The 23,033-nt window shown below is 35.6% G+C and overlaps 1 protein-coding gene across 3 annotated transcripts in view; it reads left to right on the top strand.

The window, feature by feature from the left end:
• LOC115219336 (enolase 4-like) overlaps window positions 1-23,033 on the top strand; it is a 179,093-nt gene that overhangs the window by 135,644 nt on the left and 20,416 nt on the right. For all 3 annotated transcript variants that reach the window (XM_029789497.2, XM_036508984.1, XM_036508983.1), the window contains exons 9-11: window positions 5,447-5,518; window positions 13,658-13,822; window positions 19,639-19,767. In XM_029789497.2, the coding sequence (XP_029645357.1) occupies window positions 5,447-5,518; window positions 13,658-13,822; window positions 19,639-19,767 (366 nt within the window). The remainder of the gene's footprint in view (window positions 1-5,446; window positions 5,519-13,657; window positions 13,823-19,638; window positions 19,768-23,033) is intronic.

Raw genomic sequence — 23,033 nt, 5'->3', positions numbered from 1 at the left:
CTAGTTTTCAGTCAAACTGTCCAGCCCGTGCCATCTTGGAAAGTGGATATTAAATGATGATGACGATAATGATGATGATGATATATATATATATATATTTATATATATATATATATGTATATATATAATGCTTGTATGTATATATATATATGTGTGTATATATATATATATGTGTGTGTATATATATATATATATATATAATATATATATATAATATATATATATAATATATATATTATATATATATATATATATATATATATATATATATATTATATATATATATGTGGAGGCGCAATGGCCTAGTGGTTAGGGCAGCAGACTTGCAGTCGCAGTGTCGCGGTTTCAATTACCAGACCGGGCATTGTGAGTGTTTATTGAGCGAAAACACCTAAAAGCTCCACGAGGCTCTGGCAGGGGGTGGTGATCCCTGCTGTACTCTTTCACCACTCTTTCTCCACTCTTTCTTCTGTTGGCCTGCTCGCTTAGCCAGCGGGGTGGCGTCATTTGAAGGCTAAAACAATGCGAACGCATTGTGACCAGCGATGTGTAACAACATCTGATGGTCTGGTCGGTCCCGTGATATATATATATATATATATATATTATATATATAATGTTTTGTATGTATGTATATATATATATAATGCTTGTATGTATATATATATGCTGTGCTTGTGAAGACCTGTCGAACCGAGCAAAATCTTAGTTGTGGCCTATGCCAGTGCTGACTGAGTGGCCGGTGGCACATAAAAAGCACTGTTCAAGCGATGAGCCTCATGGAGGGAGTGCCAGGTGATATACTGTGCTTGAGTAGGCCTGTCAAGCCAAGTGAGACTGTAGGCACCCATGCTGGTGACACATAAAAAACACCCACTGCACTCTCGGAGTGGTACAGCCCCCACCCCAGCTTACTAGTTTTCAGTCAAACTGTCCAGCCCGTGCCATCTTGGAAAGTGGATATTAAATGATGATGACGATAATGATGATGATGATATATATATATATATATCTTTTTGAAGAAGTATACAATGTATCGCAGGCCGGAGATACCGCCACAGAGAAGTTGGAAACTCTGCAAGACACCATTCACTGCACCACCCTGGCAACTTTTGGGAAGAAAACCTCGAAGCCACATGACTGGTTTGATGTCAAGTTGTCCGCGATGAACCCCATCATTGAGGCTAAGCACATCGTACTCGCAGAATACAAGTGGTCACCCACTGAGAAAAACCTGCAGATTCTCAAGGCGGCCAGGAGCAAGGTTCAGAACATCACCAGGCACTGTGCCAACGAGTACTGGACAGAGCTCAGCAAGAGGATTCAGACTAGCACCACCTGTCATCACCATCGACAACTATGAACTCGAGGTTGTCCACCAGTTCATGTACTTTGGTTCCACTATCACTGACAATCTCTCCCTAGATGCTGAGATAAACAAGAGGATCAGGAAGGCAGCCACAACATTCGCTCGCCTCATGCCAAGAGTGTAGACAAACCCCAAGATAACAGTGAAAATGAAAATGGCTGTGTACAGTGCTTGTGTCCTCAGCACCCTGCTATATGGCAGCGAGACATGGACTGCGTAAACCCACCAGGAGAAACGGCTTAACACCTTCCACCTGAGAAGCCTCTGATGCATACTTGGCATCTTCTGGAAAGACAAAGTAATCAATACTGACGTTCTGTCTTGTGCTGGCCTTCCCACCATGCTCACCTTGCTAAGACAATGTTGGCTACACTGGCTTGGCCGCGTTCACCATATGGAGGATGGTCAGATCCCAAAGGATGTCCTTTTTGGAGAGCTTGTCGCAGGGTGGAGAAACATTGGCCACCCAAAGCCGAGGTACAGGGACGTGTGCAGGAGGGATATGAAGGCTCTTGGCATCAACACCAATTCCTGGGAGGATCTCACAGCCGACCGAACCAGCTGGAGAGGCACTCTTCACAAACAACTGCAGACCAGTGAAGAGAATTTGAGGGTGGCAGCAGCTGAAAACTGAGCCCGCAGAAAAGAAATGACAGCCAACAGACCGAATTCAACGTATAGGTGTGACCTCTGCAAATGAGACTGCCACTCTCGCATCGGTCTCTACAGCCACAGGAGGCATTGCAAAAACTGAATAGACAACTGAGTAGACCTATGATCATAAGTATTCTAGCTACGGTCCTCTTGTCTGCTTTTCATTATGATAGTAGGTTCCAATTTGAGGGATATTTGCTATTTCTAGTAGTCTGGGTGGCAACTTAGAGGTTGCTACTTTGTTACTGGATTCAAACTCCAAACTCCAAATCACATGAAAGAAAAAGAAGCCCTGAAGACATATTTGAGGATAGGTAAAAACTACACACATTAAACACACTGAGTACAGAGATACATGTTGAATGACTAATGTCTCTGGTGAGGTAGTATGTTAAACATTGGCATGGTTGCTCAGATTTCTTTGAATGGCACTCCCCCCTCCATCTCTTTCTGTTCTTAATCAGAATTCCCATTGCTATCAATAACAGTGCCATCCCACTCACTACCCCACCACCACCACCACCACCACCACCACCACTATTGTTGTTGTTGTTGCTGCTACTATTGCTATTATTACTACTGTTTCAATTCCTTCCCAGTTCTATGAATGGGTTTTGTTAGCTTGACATACAAACGTAAGTTTATTGAGCTTCTCAAGTTAGTCCCTACACTAATTAATTATCTCTAAAATTTGATAGTTCTATATACCCTTCCCAGCCCCTGTAATAAATAAAAAAACTTAAACCCTCACAGAAACAGAATATGTAACGCAGGCATCTATTCAAAGACTTAAGGTGATAGGGGATGAAAAAAATGCTATACTTTATAAAGGTAATTCTCAAAGATAATCCTCTTTAAAAAGCTCTCCATAAAGCAAAAGCATGGTGCTTCAACTATTGCTTCTGTATGAAGATGAACACTACAGAAGGTTGTGCTTTTTGATAATCAAAATTTTATTCTTCTTGTACATATACCAAAGAAAAAATGAATACTTTTATTACTATAAACAGCAAAATGTTGAGAAAGTTTGAATGTTATTGTTCTTAAGCCAGGCTCATGGGCCCGGTTTTCCGGTGTCAATGGCATGTGTGTTCCCCAGCTGGATGGTACACCAGTCCATCGCAGCATTACTCATTTTTGCCAGTTGAGTGGACTGGAGCAATGTGAAATGAAGTGTTTTGCTCAAGAACACATGTCGCCCGGTCCAGGAATTGAAACCACAATCTTACGATCATGATGCTGACACCCTAGCCACTAAGCCACGCGCCTCCACTAGTATAATTCTAATAGTAATCAAAAAGTTAGCTACTGATCATTATACTGCTGTCACTGATCATTCATTGTGGATGTTGTCAGCTCAAGTTAGCAGCTGTCTGCATCTGCCATCTCATCTCTGTTGTCTCCCACTGCTCTCTCTCTCTCTCTCTCTCTCTCTCTCTCTCTCTCTCTCTCTCTCTCTCTCTCTCTCTATACTGCATCCTAATGCTCTCTGTCAAGTAGTCAAAGTGTGCTGAATTTATCCTGATAAATAGGCTAAAAAGGAAGTGCACCAACGGATGAAATTGTTGCTTGAGCCTCTTCCACACATAGTCACAATTGGTCAGATTTTGTTGATCATGTGAGTAATATTCTAGCGAATCACAACATTGGGTATAGTGACGTGACTTCTGAACATACCTGTTACACTTCTATAGTATTAAGTTAATCTGAAGCAAATCTGTTTCTAGGCAGGATATAATTCTGTTATGGATAACCTTCCCAGAAAGACTTCATATCTATTCTGATTATACAATCAAAGTGCGAATAAAAGCTTCTTGGCTATTTTAGTGTTTTTCTTTCAAGAAAATTGTCTTTAATTAGAAGTAATTTTTATTGCCACTTAAACATGGCTGTTCTGTAGGAATGGACATTACTGCTTATTTTAACCCTAGGAGGATGCATCCTCCAGCTGGTTATTCAATGCAGTCTGCACCCTGTATATCATTGTAGGTAGGGGAGTGAACTCCTGCCATTATCCAGCCATGAGACCACCAGACCATACACTTTTGACCTCTTTGTGGTCATATCTCAGTGGCAGATACTTGTCTGTTAGAGATGCTTTCTTTATTAAGATAATGATTATCTAACACAGAGGGGACAAACAGGACTGAGCAAACAGATAAAAGTTAATGTGAGTTCGAATGAAACTTAATTTTAAAATTTTGGTGATTATACAAATTGATATATAATATGATATATTTTTTAAAATAATCTTTAGCCAGTGGGATTCACCCTGATGGGCAAAAAGCCCAGTGACTACACCTTTATCTTTCTCCGTGGAGATTAAGCCAGGTCACTTGCACCCACCTTTCTTACCACAGCCTTCCATCTTTTCTCAAACACGCCTCGCAACAGCCGTCTCCTCTCCAGCCCTATCTTGCTCTTCGGGTGATATCTGAAAAAAGTGGGCAAGTTGTCTGTTAGAGATGGCAATAGTTCACTCTAGCTCACTATATAGAAAACAAGTGACACACAGTCAATGATCTTGCAACAAACAAATTAGCTACTTAATCTCTATAAGAGGTGAAAGCAATAATTATACTGAGAAGTAATTTTCATCGCTACTTAAACATGTCTGTTTTGTAGGAACTGACTTTACTGCTATTTTTAACCCCAGGAGGATGCCTCATTCAGCTGGTTATTTGATGCAATCTAAACCTGATATATATATATATATTGCAGGCAGGGGAGTAAACCTCTACAATCTTCCAGCCATAAGACCATCAGATTGTATGGTCTGGTGGTCTGTTATAGAGATTCTTATAGAGATGACCACAAAGAGGTCAGAACTGTATGGTCTGGTGGTCTTGTTGCTGGAAGATGGTAGGGATTCACTCCCCTGCTTGCAATATATATAGGGTGCAGATTGCATCGAATAACAGTTGGTAGGGGCATCCTCCTTAGGTTAAAATAAGCAGTAATGTCAGTTCCTACAGAACAGCCATGCTTAAGTGGTGATAAAAATCATTTCTCAGTATATTACTACTTTCTCCTCTTATAGAGATTTTCTTAACTAGCTAATTAGCTTGATTTAATTAACTTTTACAAAGGAGGGCTTTTTAAAAATTAACAGAGAAATATAAAAATAAACTGTTATAACAGAGATAGTATATGAATCAATGAATTTTTTTTTGACTTGTCAGAAATAACAGCCTAGCCTCCCTTAAATTCTACCCTACTGTCTTAAGGAAGGCAGAACACATTATATAATATAGTCCCAAATAAACTTTGTTTGAAATAAAGGATGGGATGGTCATGGCTGGGATACTTTTGATTTTATGCCTGTCTGTAAGAAATTCATGTTACAGGATTCTCAAAGTAAACTAATTTTGTCAATGATTAAACTTTTATGCATTTTTATCTTTTTATTTTATATATCTTCAGTTTATTTATCAAGTGTCAGCAATCAGAAAATACCTCGTTAGGATGATCATGACAAGTTACCCAAAATGGTCTGTAAGTATTTTTCTTTTCATTTTATGTTTTGTTTTACTTTCATTTTCTTACAAAAGCATGAGTAAGAAGTTTTCTTTTTTACATTTTTCAAATTTTCTTATTTTTGCTTGTGAAAAATTTGCTTATTATTGGAGTTTTACAGCAGCAGGGTGCTACTACTTCTCACCACAATTCAACAAAGCGTGACTTTTTTTTTATGGCCAAATACTCAAGCATACTTGGAAAGTAGAGTATTATTTTACATGACTAAAATTAAAAGATAATGTTTGTGCTGAAACCTTCTGCTTTGTATTTCATCACTTTAGTCTGTATTCAATGGAAATATTCACACACTCACATACATACATAAGCACAAACATGCACACATATAGATTTTGCCACACATATATACATATATATATTGTATGTTTGACTAAAAAAAATTGGCCTGTATGTGAGCTGGCACAGAGAGGAGTTTTTGCCTATAATAAGAGGAATCATTACAATAAACATCTTCCAGAAGTTTGTTGTTTTGTCCTTTTTCTAAATATTAACAGGAATCTGAGTTCTTATTTATAATAAGTCTTAGTTGGTCTTTGCATAATGGAAGTGGTTGCTGCTGATGTTGTTTAGTTCTGGATCAGCTCTCAATGAGCAAAGAGATCTATGACTAAAAAAATATCACATCTGTGGCCATCTAGTATTTATTTATTTATTTATTTTTTGTTTTGTTTTAGATGTAGTGCACTTTGAACTGTATTATCTAATGTATGCTTCCTTTGTTTAAGATAGTAAGGTATAGTTTAATGGGGATGTGGTTGCAATTTCTAGTAGGCTGAGCAACTACATACAAACATCCTAGTTGGCTTGTTTCAGTACACCATCATCTAGGTTAGCCCTAAGATTGAGGAGACAGAAAACTGCAGTGTCTCGTGAGTGTAGGACAACCCTTTCCTCTAGGACAAACCCCATAGAAAAAAATCCCGTGTAGAAAACACCCTAGAACAAAAGACAAGCAATTTATAAATGATAATATTTATCCTTGTTATTTGTAGTTTATGAACACTTCTGAGATGTAAAATATCACAGCAATTATATAATAACCCCAATCACAAAAATGATCATAATCAAAAGAACATCATATTCTATCTTTGAAAAATTAAAACAACACAGTATTGAAAACCTCATTAAATGCTGAAGTTCATTTAAAGTTCATTTTACTATATACAACCTGATGCTGTGCCCTCCATGGTCTTCCTCTCATTCGCATAGCCTGGAGATAGGTGCTTTTTACACGCCACTCACACAGATTCATATACACAGCACGAGCACAGGTGCATTTATGCAGCACCAGCATGGGTGCTTTTTATGTGGCACCTGAAAAGATAGGCCTGTATGTGTGGAAGACAGCGATTTTACTTAGCTTGGCACATCTTATCAAATACAGCAAATTGCCACATCTCCTGGTCCTTTGTTGTTTCCTCAATGAGGCCCAGCATCCAAAAATCCTTTCTCACCACTTCGTCCCATGTCTTCCTGGGTCTACCCCTTCTGCAGGTACCCTCCACAATTAAATCTTGGCACTTCTTTATGCAGCTTTCCTCATCCATATGCATCACAACCGTAACCAAACCAGCACAGTCTTCTCTCTTGCACACATCTGATGCCTCTTATACTCAATTTTCCTCTTAAACCATTTACACTCTGTCATGCATGCACACTGACATTACCCATCCAGTCGGAGCATGCCAGCTTAATTTCTTTCAAGCCTTTGCATGTCCTCTGTAGTCAAAAGCCCATATTTCACTGCTGCTTCAGTCATCTCTACCAGAAATCTCTTCTTATTCCAGCTCTTAACATTAATTGTTCTGTAAGGTGTACAGAGGTTGCAATCTGGTCATACTGCAGCTAATATTAGGCATTATTCTGTGTCATTAAAACAAATATACCCTCACCGTGACCATTAACACCACCATCCCTAACAGCCGTTCAAGAATTTGAACCTGGAGATCTCCATTTCCAGCGACTTCGAGGGCCACCTCCCAGTGGTGTCAGGCGTCATTGAAGAGCCCTTGACTACAACAAACCGACCAAAGTTTTTTTTTCCAAGGTCTGGGGTATCCCGCCCCCTAAGCCCTAGACCATCACCTAATCACCCTTACCTGGCTTGTTGCTTAACAACAACAACAACAACCATCACTAACAGCAACTCTCACTGCCTCTGCCACTACCACCACCACTACCATCAACACCACCATCACCATCACCAACAACACCTTCACCATTAGCTCCAAACTGAAAAGTAACAGCTTCTTCTTATATAGTACCCACCACCCGACAGGATATAATTTCAATACTCACTCCCTGCTCCTTTGTCTGATTTATATAGGTAAAGGGCTGAGAGTTGAGAGATAAAAAGAGTTTAGCTTAATCAGCATGTTAATGATTTGGGTTTACCTTTTAGTTTTCACTCCTTAAATACTTTTTTTTAATGTATTTCTTTATCCTTTGCACTCACTAAAACACTTTTATGTCTGTGTTTAATGTGAGGTGAGCAGTTAACTGCTTTTACCCACCTCAACCTGTAATATGTTAAATAGGTTGGCTGGCTCGCTGGTATACACCAGACATAAAGTATGCAGATGTGGTGGTGGTGGTGTTGTTGTTATTATCATTGTTGCCATTTTGCTTTTGGTAGGGTGTCAGTTTGAGTGTAGCTGAGCAGTGATGTTGGTAGTAGTTTGTTTCTGTTTGGTCTCAAAACTTTTTGTATAGATTTCTTGGTGTCTACTAACACATTCTACTTTCATCGTCCCCCCTCTCTCTCTCTCTCCCTTTTGCATTAATTATTATTATTATTTTCATTTCTTGTCTCTTTGTTATGAACAGTATGACATTTCAACAGTGTCTAATGTGCAATGTTACCTGTGGAAAGTCTTTTAAAGGTGGTGCTTTTCTTTCTTTCTTTCTTTCTTTCTTTCTTTCTTTCTTTCTTTCTTTCTTTCTTTCTTTTTTCTTTCTTTACATCTTCCTTCTTTCCTTTCTTTATCTCTTTCTTTCTTTCTTTTTTCTTTCTTTACATCCTCCTTCCTTCCTTCCTTTATCTCTTTCTTTCTTTCGTTCTTTCGTTCTTTTTTCTTTCTTTCTTTCTTTCTTCTATTTAGTTATCATTTTCCCTCCAGTCAGACATCTGTTTATCTGCTGACTTCTACCTTCTTGAAGTTTTACTTGTTTTATCATTATTATGTGTGTGTCTGTGTGCGCGCACACACATGCATGAGTGAGTGTGTGTACACGCAAACACACATACACACTCGCACACATGCATACACAGACATGCAAACACATACTCATTAAGTGTGTGTATAATATTTCCAATGGCTCTTCAAGCACCTTGGGATACATCTCTAAAAATATCTTCGATCTTTTTTGAAGTAGATACCTTTCGAAATTAAGACCAGTTTTGTCAGTACTATTCTGAATTTTCAGTTTTCATAACCAGACATGGGTTTGTGGTCGATTCTATACCTTGAACAAGTTTCTTCCACCATAGCCTTGGGTTGATGAAACCTCTAATTCAGAGGTCAACAAAGTGGTTAATAATAATAATCGCTGAATGTTTATGTGGTTATCAAAGGGGCTTGATATTCTGACTATGATGGTCACTCCCATCGATTTCAACGTATGAGTGTTTAAAGGAGAGGATTTAAAAAGAGAGAGAGATAGAGAAAGAAAGAGAGAGAGATAAAGAGAGAGAAAGGAAAAGCAATTTTAAAAATACTAGAAGCTGTATCTGTTTGTGATGGATGCATGAATGTAATTTGAGTTTAGGTATGGATTTTGTGATGAAGTCACAATGGGAACACTGATGATTTTGATTTTTGCCTGAGATTTGGCAAATGTATCTGTGGATTGCAGGATATAATTCTTTTATTGTTCTTTTTCTTCAACTCAAATTGTTTTGATGCATCATGACACATTTTATGCTATACAGATCAATGTAAGCAATGACTTTCCCAAAATGTCAAATTAAGCTGCGAAGAATAAGGTGATTGCTTCAATGTCTCCTTATTTTGACTATATCAATATAATATATGACTAAATTTTTATTGTTCTGTCTCAGGATGAAGTATTGAAGGCTGATCTCAAGACACTGAGCCATATGAAGGCAAGATATCTGGCGATCCATCCACCTCAGTAGAATTGACACTGGTTAAAAGCATGTTAAAAGCACTGGTGATGGTGCTACTTAAAAAGCACCCAGTACACCCTATGGAGTGGTTGGTGTTAGGAAGGGCATCCAGCCATATAAACTTTGCCAGACTAGACAATTGAGCCTGATGCAACCCCCAGCCTTACCAGCTCCTGTCAAACCATCCAACCCATACCAGCATGGAAAATGGACGTTAAATGATGATGATGATGATGATGATGATTTCTTACTAAATATTAGTAATGACTCAAATGGATGAAGGAATTATCATTTTAAATCCAGAAATTTGTTATTAATCATAAACCGTTATTTTAGAAATTTACGTGATAGGGCTTAATGAGTTATCAATGATTCCATGAAAGGGAGATATAAAATGTTTGCTGATCTGTGTTCTAGTTGATATTGGGGGAGGTGGGGACAAAACTATGCAGAAGTCATCTAATAATAGACTGTACTTGTTTGTTCATGGATAGTAAATTTAATACATCATTTGTTTTAACACCACCACTTAGTTATGAAAACATTTCAACCAAGTCTGCAGTCTGAAGTTAACTCAGTCTTTTGATGAACTATTACATAATTTCTGCAGTGACCAAATGTTGTAGCTTCTTCCTTCTTCTTCTCACCAATCTTGAAATTTGCAGAAAGGATCTGAGAGTACTGCCCTTCCTGCTCTGACTGACCCATATATATGTCTTTATCTTATTTTAGTCACTTGACTGCAACCATGTTGGGGCAGCACCTTAAAGGGTTTTGGTTGGCCCAAAGCTGTAGCAGAAGACATTTGCCTAAAGTGCCATGCAATGGGACTAAACCCTGAACAATTTGGTTGGGAAACAAGCTTCTTACCACACAGCCACATCTATACCTATATATATTTATATATATATATATATATATATATATATATATATATATATATATAATATATATATATATATATATATATATATATATATATATATATATATATATATCTTTAGGTGGTTGTTTGTTATGGCCGGTCAGAGAGTGATCATTGCTTCTGCATCTATAAAAGCACTCAGCTGTATAGGTGAGTCATCAAACTCAAATAGCCAGAGGGACATAACTTATCTTAGGAGGGGGGAAAATGTCATCTTTAAATCCATAACATCAGAGAAAGCATAACTTTTGTGATTATATATATGCACACAGCTGGTAGTTCAACTATAGAACACAACATTTTCCCTCTCTCCAGTTATAGGGAGGTTATGTGTCTGAGGAATTGCCTATACAGCTAAGCGCTTTATAGGTGCGAAACTTATGATAGGCCATAACAAGCAACTTTTTATATATATATTACTGCTCTAACGTTTTAAAATGTGCTTCTTTTTTCAGATATATGAACTACTGACTGATATATATATATATATTTATCGGTTAGTAGTTCATATATCTAAAAAAGAAGCACAATCTAAAACAAGTAGATCAGTAATATTTTTTTGTTTAAAACAAAAAACAATATATATATATATATATATATATATATATATATATATATATATATATATATATATATATATTATATATATATATATATATATAATTGCGTTAACAAAGGGATGTGAGTTTGGCTCCCACATGGATTGGAAAGCCTTCTTTTTCTGTGGAGGGCTTATATACTCCTTTATTAGACTATTTTCCTGAGTCATTGCTCAGTGATTGCCATAAGCTTTAAGCTTATACAAAAATACCATTATTCTTATTGACAGGATTGTGAACTCAGTGCCGTATAAAAAAAAAAGCATTTGCACCGAAAGCATATATGTATGTATGTGTATATATATATATATTATATAATATATATATATATATATAGATAGATAGATAGATAGGTAGGTAGTAGGTAGGGAGGTAGGTAGTAGGTAGGGAGGTAGGTAGGTAGGTACCTCACCCATCTTTAATGTGAGAGTACAAAACAATGGTTTGTAACTTATTGTATCATATCAACTTTAGTTCTGGCCACACCTTGTCCATTCCTCCTTGCCCCCTTTTTTCTTCTTTTTATTCTTCCCAGGTGATTAAATATCATTCTTGCTCTTTCTGTTCACCTCTTCCCCTTACACATATTCTTTGTACCACTTGTCTATTCTCCACCTCTCTCCATCACTACCTTTCTACTTCTCCTGTTTCATGTTTACCTAGTACAAAGCTAAAGGTAAGATTTCCTATATTCTGTTGCTTGCCTGAAGACATTTAATCATCTTTTGTAGCTTTGATAGTAGAGGTGGTGGTGGTGGTGGTGGTGGTGGTGGTGGTAATATCATCATCATCATCATGTCCTCATCAACTGTAGTAGTGGTGGTGGTGGTGGTGGTACTGGTTGTAAAGAAGCCTTTCTCTTGTACCATTTTTACTACGTTGGTTGATAAGTACAAGATTTTTACTTGTTCCAGTCATTAGACTGCAGCCATGTTGGTCTTGAAGAATTTTTAGGTGACTGAATGATCCCAGTACTTATTTTATTTATTTAAAATTTTTTTTTGTGAAGCCTGGTACTATTTCTATCAGTTACTTTTGCCGAACTGCTAAGTTATGTTAACACATAAACACCAGCTGTCAAGACACCAAGGCACACACACACAAACACACACATGGACACATAAATACATGCATATATACATATATATATATATATATATATATATATATATATATAATATATATATGCATACACGCATACATACCTGCATACTTACATACATACATACATACATACATACATACATACATACATACATACATACATGCATGCATGCATGCATGCATGCATGCATGCATGCATACATGCATACATACATACATAGCTGCAATGCAATGACTGAAGCAAGATGAAAAAATAAAAGAATAAAAACAATATATTTTACTTTTTCATTAAAGAAGATACACTGCCTTATTAGAATTTTCATATTTGTTTTTATGTCTAAAGTACACTTGTGTAGAATGTGCGTCAACAATATTGATCTATGAAATCTTAGAAAAATATTTCTCTTCTATATTATAAACTGGCTTTCTTATCTTTATGGCATTATGATGGACAGAGTGAAGGCACGTAGCTTTGTGGTTATGGTATTCAGCACACAGTTGTAAGATCATGAGTTCAATTCCAATGGTGCATTGTGTTCTGGAGCAAAACACTTTATTTTACATTGCTCCAGTCCAATCAGCTGGCAAATGTGAGTAGTACCTGTAATTTAAAGGGTTGGCCTTGTCACATTCTGTGTTATGCAAAATCTCCCTGAGAACTACTTTAAGGATATGTGTGCCTGTGGAGTGCTCAGCCACTTGCAGATTAATTTCATGAGGAGGCTGTTCTTTTGACTGGATCAACAAGAAGTGTTGTCATCATGGAGTACCAATTATGAGAGACAGAGAATGAAATTTCATAGCTGTGGATAATGTATTACTCCAGGGCTCAGTGTCCCTCCCTATACTTACCAACATTGATACCGTGTATATGAACAAGTATTCAGTTTAATTTCCAAAGATCCAGTGTTCCTTCTCTATGCTCACCTGCTCTAGAAAATAGGCCAGGGAGTAATTATCATAGAATATTTCTACAAGGTCTCTGTCTCTCTTTCTCTCTCTCTCTGTCTCTCTCTCTCAAATTAGACTCTTATAGTGCAAACCAATGTCCATTGACGAAGTTTTTTTTCCATATACTAGATAAGTGCAATTGTGCAATTGGTGATACAGTACAGGAACAGTGGTTTTCAACTGAAAGGCAGACTTCTTATCTACTGTCCTAGTAACATGTTATACAGTAATATAAGCAAACATTTGCATTCAACCCATACCAACATGGGAACAAAATTAAAAAAACAGAAATAAAAGTAAATGATGAAATATAAATGATGTAAGTTATGTAATGGATTCAGATTACAGAAATACATCAGTTAATAATTTCTTCTTATGTCTCTTTGCAGGTGAATCTATCTACTGTAAGCCAGTTAGGTGCTGTTGCATTGCCCTTTGACAGGCCAGAATATGTTATAGATTCTCTACTGCAAGCTGCTGAGCATGCTGGCTATATTGGTGGAAAAGACTTTTTTCTTGCTATAAACTGTGCTGCACATGAAATCTTGGATCGAGTAAGAGATTCTGTTTCATTGTTTTATAAATGTGTATTATATATATATATATGGAAGAAGTTCATCAATAAGCAAGTAGACTATGTTAAAAAATGATGTAATTGTTCAGCCCCTGATTTTGTTTTAAATGAATGACAAAAACAGGAGTGCATATAATTTTTGACTTAACCTTGAGTGTGTGTGTATGTGTGTGTATAAATATATGCAGTGTGTATGTATATAAATATATGCATGTATATATACATTTCACCCTCTCAGATGTCTTGGTATTTAATTAAAGGAAATAATAGAATGACCCACAAAAAGGCCCTCAAGGAAATTCACAAGTTAGAATTATTATTAAAGAAGCTCGAGAAACATGTTAAAAATATACTAAAACAAATATTTTTTTTTCTTTTTTCCTTAAAATTAATTTGAAATTGTAGATAATCTGATGGGAATATGTTTATAAATACTCATATTACAAAATGCTTGAAGATTTTTAATATTCTTGGTAAATTGATATTTGATATCATAAGAATTTTATAAACTTTGAGAGAAGCTGAAATAATTCCTTTTTCTTTTCTTTTCTTTTTTTTTTTTTGGAATGGTGCAGTATTTACATGCTGTTATTTATAGCTGTATTTGCTTCAAGAACCACCATTCCAAAAAAATAATTCTTTTGTGTTCCTTTGAAATTTATAAATTCTTATGATGGTCAACAACATACAATTCTAAAATGGACAGAAATTTCAAGGATTGTTTTTGTCCAATGGTAGAACACCTATCATATTTACTGGAGATGTGGGTTCAATTCCATGTGTGGCCTTTGGTTTTTTTCCATCCAGAGGATTCTTTTAACCTAATTTTTATGTTATTATTTATAGCTTTATTTGCTTTCAGATTCACTGTTCCAAAAATGTAATACTTGATCACTTTATTTTGCATTATTTATTAAAAAGAATGCAAGGAGCTGGTAGAATTGTCACTATGCCAGGCAAAATGCTTGGTGACATTTTGTCTGTCTTTATGTTCTGAGTTCAAATTCTGCTGAGGTTGACTTTGCCTTTCATCTTTTCAAGGTTGATAAAATGAGTACCAATTGAGCACTGGGGCTAATGTAATCAACTTATCTCCCCCAGCTCCCGAAATTACTGGCCTTGTGCGAAAATTTGAAATTATTATTTATGAAAACGAAAACTTTATCACTGCATATTTATTTATGTATATGTGTGTGTGAAAGTGTGTGTGTATCTGTGTGTGTGAGAGAGAGAGAGAGAGAGAGTTTGTGTAATGTTACTAAGGTAATACGTCTCTTCTGGATTTAGAACTGTGACGTACTTAGAAACTTGTAATTTCAGTCCACTCTTTTTGAAGCTTGTATTTCAATTCTCTTTAAAATAAACATTTTTCTTCGGTGACTATGATTCAACACAACGGTAAAGAATTCTTTTTACCTATATTTGTTGGTAATTTTTTATTTTTAGTTTTGTAACATTCTCTCTATTTTCTGACACATCTCTTAATCTATTTTCATGATTATCAACTCATTTAGAAACAATGTTTCAGATAGATGCATTTTGAAACATTTACAAATGTAATAGAATGTGTTTGTGTGTGTGAATATATATATATATATATACATATATATATATATATATATATATATATATATATATATATATATATATATATATTACACACATACAGTATATGTACTAGGCAATACAGATGACTCATTCAGACATGATGAGTTAGTATTGCCAAGTGCAGTTGTAGATGCATAACTATCAGTGACTTTCTGACCACTTGTATTGTATGTTTGCATGCAAAAACATATATATGTGTGTGTATATATATGTATGTATGTATATATTAATGTGTGTGTGTATGTATATATTTATGTGTGTGTGTGTGTGTGTATATATATATATATATACATATATATATATATGGAGAGAGAGAGAGAGAGAGAAAGAGAGAGAGGGGGGGCAAAGTAACAACATACAGATTAAGAGAAAACAGAGTAAGAAAAAATTCAAGAGCTGTGGGTCAATTGCAAAAGATCTCTATGTGTCAGAAGGAAGAGTCAGAAATGTTGTCCATGAAGACATCAGATATACATGTCTTATATGATGAGGAAAGGTCAATTTGTCAGAAAAAAGCAAAATATAATCACTACATCAGATCTAAAAGGTTCTTAAACAAACTGAAAAATCCAGCAGAAGATTTGATTTGGTTTTTCTCAAATGAGAAAAACTTCGACCAAGATCAAAAAGTTAACAGAAGAAATAACAGATGGTTATGTGCAGACCCTTCTGAAGTTATGCATACAAAATTTCTTGAAACTGTCATGGTTTTAGGGGTTGTCAGCAATGAAGGACATGTGGTGCCTCCTTCTTTTTGCAAGGCCTTAGAGTTAACTCTGCTGCTTACATTGAGGTCCTGGATAGACAGAGTATGCAATGGAAGGCCATATGCTAAACATAGAGGGGACAAACAATAACAAACAAAGAGATTAAGTCGATTACATCTACCCCAGTATGCAATGGTACTCAATTTATCGATCCCGAAAGGATAAAAGGCAAAGTTGACCTTGACGGAATTTGAACTCAGAACGTAAAGACAGACAAAATACTGTTAAGCATCCTGTTAATTTTATTTAATGTAACAAATGATACTTTAAAAAAAGAAAGTGTAGTATATTTTATCTCATAGTTGAAATACACACACAGCAATGCCTCCTCTCTCTTCTTCACCTGCCTGCTCAATATTTAACCAGTAGAAATAACAGAAAACATAAATACTTAATTAAAACAACTTTCAGTTTGATCTTCCATTTTGGAAATAAATTTAAAAGTAGTTCATGGGAGAAATATCAATAGAAACTTTGCCTGTCCTGTGTATCACATATGATACACGGGCCATATTTCTCTGGTGTTGGTGCATCATATTATGTTCCCAGTTTTGCTTCAACTACCAGAGTGACTTGGAACTTATTTTGTTTTTTTTGTTTTTCTTTTTACTTGTTTCAGTCATTTGACTGTGGCCATCCTGGGGTACTGCCTTGAGGAATTTGTTGTCAGATGAATTGAACCCAGTCCTCTTTTTTTTGTATATTTCAAAGCTTGGTACTTATTCTATCAGTCTCTTTTGCTGAAAAAGTTGTCAGCAGGTGACTACAGAGAATCGAACCCTGTACCTTTCAGATACCACTTGAGTGTTCTGAACCATTAAGCTAAGTGGCTGCTGACCTTATGAAACAAGGGCTAACTAAAAGTCTGAAAACAAGCATGGACACTCAAAACAAACTTATGAAAATACTTTGGTCAGGCAAAAGGTTAAGAATACATCATTCAATTAATTAATGTTAGTTATGTTTAATGATGAAACAAATGCCTTGTAGATATGAGAAAATACTAGCTTAAACATTATATGGTAAAAAAAAGAAATGTAGATGGAGATACTTCGATAGTGTAAACAGTTGATGTTCTTGTAATACAGATGTATTTTAGACAGATATGTAGCATACTGCCACTGTAAGCTGTATAGACTAATGGTTCAGTTAGAATATGAGAACAGTCTTGATATTGATATGTAAGCAATTTAGTTAATATTAGCAGTAGAATAGCTGGAGGCGGATTTCCCTTGTGGCCAAGCAATGTGATTCTTTCCATATGAAAAAAAAAAGCAAAGTTTGTGGTGAATGTTATAAAAGTGTTGTAGTTCTGTATTACAGTGAAATGTATGAATGCTGGAGACATAAAAAGGAGAAATAAAGACGATGGATGTAAAATGGCAATTTGGGTGATGGATATATTTTTGTAATTTATGAAAAGTAATAAAAGTGAAGATGATGTTGTTACGAAGAAGTTCAAGTAGTAAGACTCTATAAAGAGTGGAGTTAGATATTGGCCATGAGCCGATAATTGATAGGTGTCGTAATATATTTGTGGTAAATAAGATATGAGTAAAGTCAGGGACCACCAGGATGATAAGGTATGGGACAACCAGCTGTGGGATGAGCAGTTCATGTCTTATCACTGGGACTATATTGTGCTTATGATCAAAACATTTAGTCCTACTAGTTCTAAGTAGATATTGAGGGTGGTGTAAAGGGAACTGGTTGCTTCTTTACACTTTTGGGGTGCAACTTGGGTGCAACACAATTTCCTTTCTTTTTGTTTCTAGAAACTACCAGTCAGGAACGAAACGCAAGTTTAAAAATATATACAATTCTTTATTCTCTTATTCAACAATGAAACACGATGGTATACTGGTATCCACCTAGTTCAACACAGCAAGTCTGAATTCTAACGTTTTTAAGCTTCTTACAACAATTCAGCATTAATAGAACAGGTTAAATCCTAAGCGTCTGGGACAGGAGAATAGGCTGATCACACGTATGAAAATACGTCCTTTCTCTTCTATCGCCATGTCTCAAGTCCCCGACGCTATTAAGGAATGCTATAGAATTTCTTCTTCAGTCTCTAGCGCATGTGCATGAGGGAACTTCCTTATGCCTTTCCAGAAGGTTCCAACCCCGCACACGCACACTGAAGAAGGACGTTCCGCACACGCACACTGAAGAATGACGTTGCGTGTGCGCACACTGGAATATGACGTCACTACAGTAGTATAACACATTACTGTAAGCAATAACGCTGTGTAATTAAGAATAATTTTCTTGGCTGTTTATGCAGAGATCAGTTCTTCTCATGTGATAAGGTACCTGTTTGGCAAATCATCATGCTATCCAGGAGGAAATTTAACTCTCATCCTTCTTTTGTTTTGGGAGCTAAAGTTAAGCACCAGGTTCATTGACTGGGAAAGATTATCTAAACTTGTGATAATTACTGCAGGGTAAGATGAAAAAAACAAGAGTACCCAAATGTACTCAGTTGCATCTTATTTTGCTTTGTATTGTTAATATCTGTAATCATCATCATCATCATCATCATCATCGTTTAGCGTCCGCTTTCCATGCTAGCATGGGTTGGACGGTTCAACTGGGGTCTGGGAAGCCAGAAGGCTGCACCAGGCCCAGTCTGATCTGGCAGTGTTTCTACGGCTGGATGCCCTTCCTAACACCAACCACTCTGTGAGTGTAGTGGGTGCTTTTTACGTGCCACCAGCACAGGTGCCAGACGAGGCTGGCAAACGGCCGTGATTGGATAGTGCTTTTTATGTGCCACAGGCACAGGGGCCAGGCGAGGATAATCACATCTAACATTTTGTCTTCACTCAAAGTCAGTAGGGTTAATTACTCACTGATAATGAGAATGAAAACATAAGCAATTTGATGTGCTTGACACTTTATGTGTGGTAAATAAGATGTTGATTTCTTTTGTAAATAAAATATTGATGGATTGAAAAGGACTATAGCAGTACATAACTTAGGATGACATAATAATATTAAGGGAAACTGAGATAGCTTAGGGTACCAATAAATAGTTGGAAATAGTAGATGGAACCTGGATTAAGATATAAGTTGGAAACAATATTGAAATACTCTTGTCAGGTAGTTTACCTTCTGTTCTGTAGTATTTATCATGTTTTCTTTAGTTAATCTTTTTCAAATCATAGGGATCTATACAGATAGTGCTTAACTCCGGTTTCTAGAACATTAGGAAGATAAATAACACCAAGAATAGTATACTAGTCTATAATAAAGGAACGAAAATAGTATAAAAGTTCTTTTTTTTTTGTATAAAGAAGAATACTTATACTATTATTTAATTATCTGCTTGAAGAAATTGAATATTTCAGTATTTCTCATTGATATATTATTGTAGCAATGCCTGCTAACAGAATTTACATGTTCCATCTTTCTACAGGAGAAAGCTGTGTATGATTATGTGTCTGGTTCTCAGTTTAAATCATTGGAGGAAGCTGTTGAATTTTGGTCAAGCTTAATCAGGAGTTATCCTTGCATATGTGCTATCATTGATCCATTTCGCAAGCAGGTTTGTATTTCATTGTATTTATTGATCAAAAATATTTGGTACATTTAATGGCTGCTTAAAAAAGAATGTGTAGTACTTATTATCAGAATGGGTAGCCAACCTTGCTACCAAACTTCTTGGTCAGCTTTTATATTCTGTTATCATCACTGTTGCTTCATTCATAGCAAAGTCAACAACTCTTTTGTGACCATTTTTCTATCAAAATAACTACTTATAAGTTTCAATTAATTGTTAAAATAATCAAGAATTTGAAGCTGTTATATAGAACATGCATAAAAATATGATGGAAAGCACTAGCATAGTTGGGGAGAGGTAGGGGCAGTCCACTCTGGGTGGTACTTTTAAAGGGGCGGCACTTTTGGGTCTACTGTAGGCAATATGTGTTTTTTTTTGTGGGGGGTCTGGGGGCAGGCAAATGGAAGGGCCACACTAGGTGGCACACACTCTAGCTATGCTAATGATGGAAGGGTCTAATATGATGGAACACTAAAATAAGAGCTTTTATATTGTAATCACAAGTAGTTACAGGCAGGTTGATAACAAAGTGGACCAGTTCACATTACTGTAAATATGTAATTCAAACTTGGTACAATTGATATTTGTATTCAGCAGTTATATTGTAAAACCAATAAGTATTTTATTAGCTTGCAGTACTGAGTTCAATTTTTGCTTTTGTGTATTTTGGAGTGGTATTGGTTCCACCAGGGCTGACTTGTCCTAGATATCTTAAATGAAAATTAAATCTCCAGAAGAGCACCAATGACATAATGACCCATGAGACCCCCACCTCCTCTTAGTAGTTACTATTAGAATATAACAGAATGTATTTAAAAACCATGCTTGTAATGTTTTGTTGACCTATAGGATTTAGATGAAATAATACATTAATACACACTTTTCATGAAGCAACAATACAAAACACATTTGGACACAATGGTGACGACTCTGAACAAGTTACAATCTTTTTAGACCTTCTCATTGAAGCATAATTCATAAATAGCTGTCAAGACTTTCAAATGATCAATAAATGAAGTAATCTGTGAAAATAATTTATTGATTAGATAAATTTATATAAATTAAAATAGTGACATTGAAAATAGCCTTAAGAGTAACTTCTGTGAAGAACATTTAGTTTTAAGATAGGCTGCTATACTTGAATCATACTTAAATGTGGTAAGCAGAAAATTATTTTAATCAGTTGAGATCACAATTGTAAAGTCATTACTGTTAATGAAAATCAATCTCAAAAGTGACAAGGGAGAGAATTCTTGAAATTTCAACTGACCAGAAATTAAATGGAGATATTCAATGGGTGGGAGGTTGAGTTTGATCTTTGGTAGTTGTTTAAAATTTTGTATGTCTCTTCATGAATCTATGAACAGGCTAGCTGGCTAAAACTTGGTAGTCACTTACACCAGTTTTCTTGTAAAAATATTGTAGCAGAATATTTGGCAGTCCCAAAATGCCTAGGAATTAAAACTGGATTGCTAAGCTCCAACAATCAGGATGTTTGTTAGAGATTGATGACAACAGCAGACAACTGGCTGTTCTAATCTTTCACAGAACTCATTATATCAACACAAATGTGGTTTGGTCTAATATTGATGACATCAACAAAACACTGACCTCTCAAACCGCTAGTAAAACAAGATGTCATTGGCAAGTTGGTTTCTTTTCCCCCTTTTTTTCATTGATAGAAACAAACTATAAATTGAATCTCTTTTCCCTAGCTGCTAGTGGTGACTTACGCTGGTCAAACTGCTAAACCAATCACAACTACTGTCATTCTCAACTTGCAAATACCTCATAAACTGCTTTAAATTTGCATAGATATCCCTCTGTCATTGATCATGACGACAATACATTGTTTTGTGTTATGATAAAATAATATTTTTCTATTTAAAATTTCAAACAATTTTCTTGCATTCATTGATATCAGCTCAATTCAACCAAATCATTTCACTAGTGACAACCCAAAACAGAAATGTTTTATCATTACTGACATGGCCTGGGCCAATACTGGCCAAAACCTTTCTAAGTTATTCTAAGTTATATATATATATATATATATATAATATATATATATATATCTACATACATACATACATACATATATATATATATATATATATATATATGAGCAAGGCACTTTATTTCACGTTGCTCCAGTTCACTCAGCTGTAGAAATGAGTTGCGACGTCACAGGTGCCAAGCTGTATCGGCCCCTTTGCCTTTCCCTTGGATAACATCGGTGACGTGGAGAGGGGAGGCCGGTATGCATGGGCGACTGCTGGTCTTCCATAAACAACCTTGCCCAGACTTGTGCCTCAGAGAGTAACTCTCTAGGTGCAAACCCATGGTCACTCATGACCGAAGGGGGTCTTTATATATATATAAATTTATATAAATAAGGATAAGATCGTTAATTTAAATATCGATCTTATCAAGTGGCTAGCATGGGAATAAAAACCTTCTAAGGTAATAATTTTTATTAAAATTATTAAAATTAAAATTATGACTTAAGGTATCTAAGGGATACCACCACGCTGGAAATAGCAGCCAAAACCTGACTCTAAAACCACATTAAGTGTTCATGAACACTTAATGTGGTTTTAGAGTCAGGTTTTGGCTGCTATTTCCTGTGTAGTGGTATCTCTTAGATACCCTAAATTATAAGATATATATATATATATATATATATATATATATATATAATATATATATATATATATGTATATATATATATATATATGCTTCCATTTCCTGAGCGCCTATTAATAATAATACTGTAATTGTTCCATTGTTGTTGTTTTTTGTTTTCCCGTTTGGATTAAAATTATATATATATATATATATATATATATATATATATATATATATATATATATATAATATATTATATATATATAATATATATATATATATATATATATATATATATATATATATATATGTGTGTGTGTGTGTGTGTGGAGGCGCAATGGCCTAGTGGTTAGGGTAGCGGACTTGCGGTTGTAGGATCGCGGTTTCGATTCCCAGACTGAGCGTTGTGTGTGTTTATTGAGCGAAAACACCTCACGTGATATATATATATTATATTATATATATATATATATAATATATATCTGTGTATGTGTGTGTATATGTGTATAGATATGTATATACACACATACACAATGATAAATATTAAGACAATCATACTAAAACTCCATATCAATATTCAGAAGGTAAGAAGGCAGCATGCAACCGACAAACAGATGTTAGGC

Source organism: Octopus sinensis, linkage group LG14 (genome assembly GCF_006345805.1).
Source record: "Octopus sinensis linkage group LG14, ASM634580v1, whole genome shotgun sequence".
Taxonomy (NCBI): Eukaryota; Metazoa; Mollusca; class Cephalopoda; order Octopoda; family Octopodidae; genus Octopus; species Octopus sinensis.
Note: the sequence above shows the minus strand (reverse complement) of the source record. Positions and strands in the feature narration are given on the sequence as shown.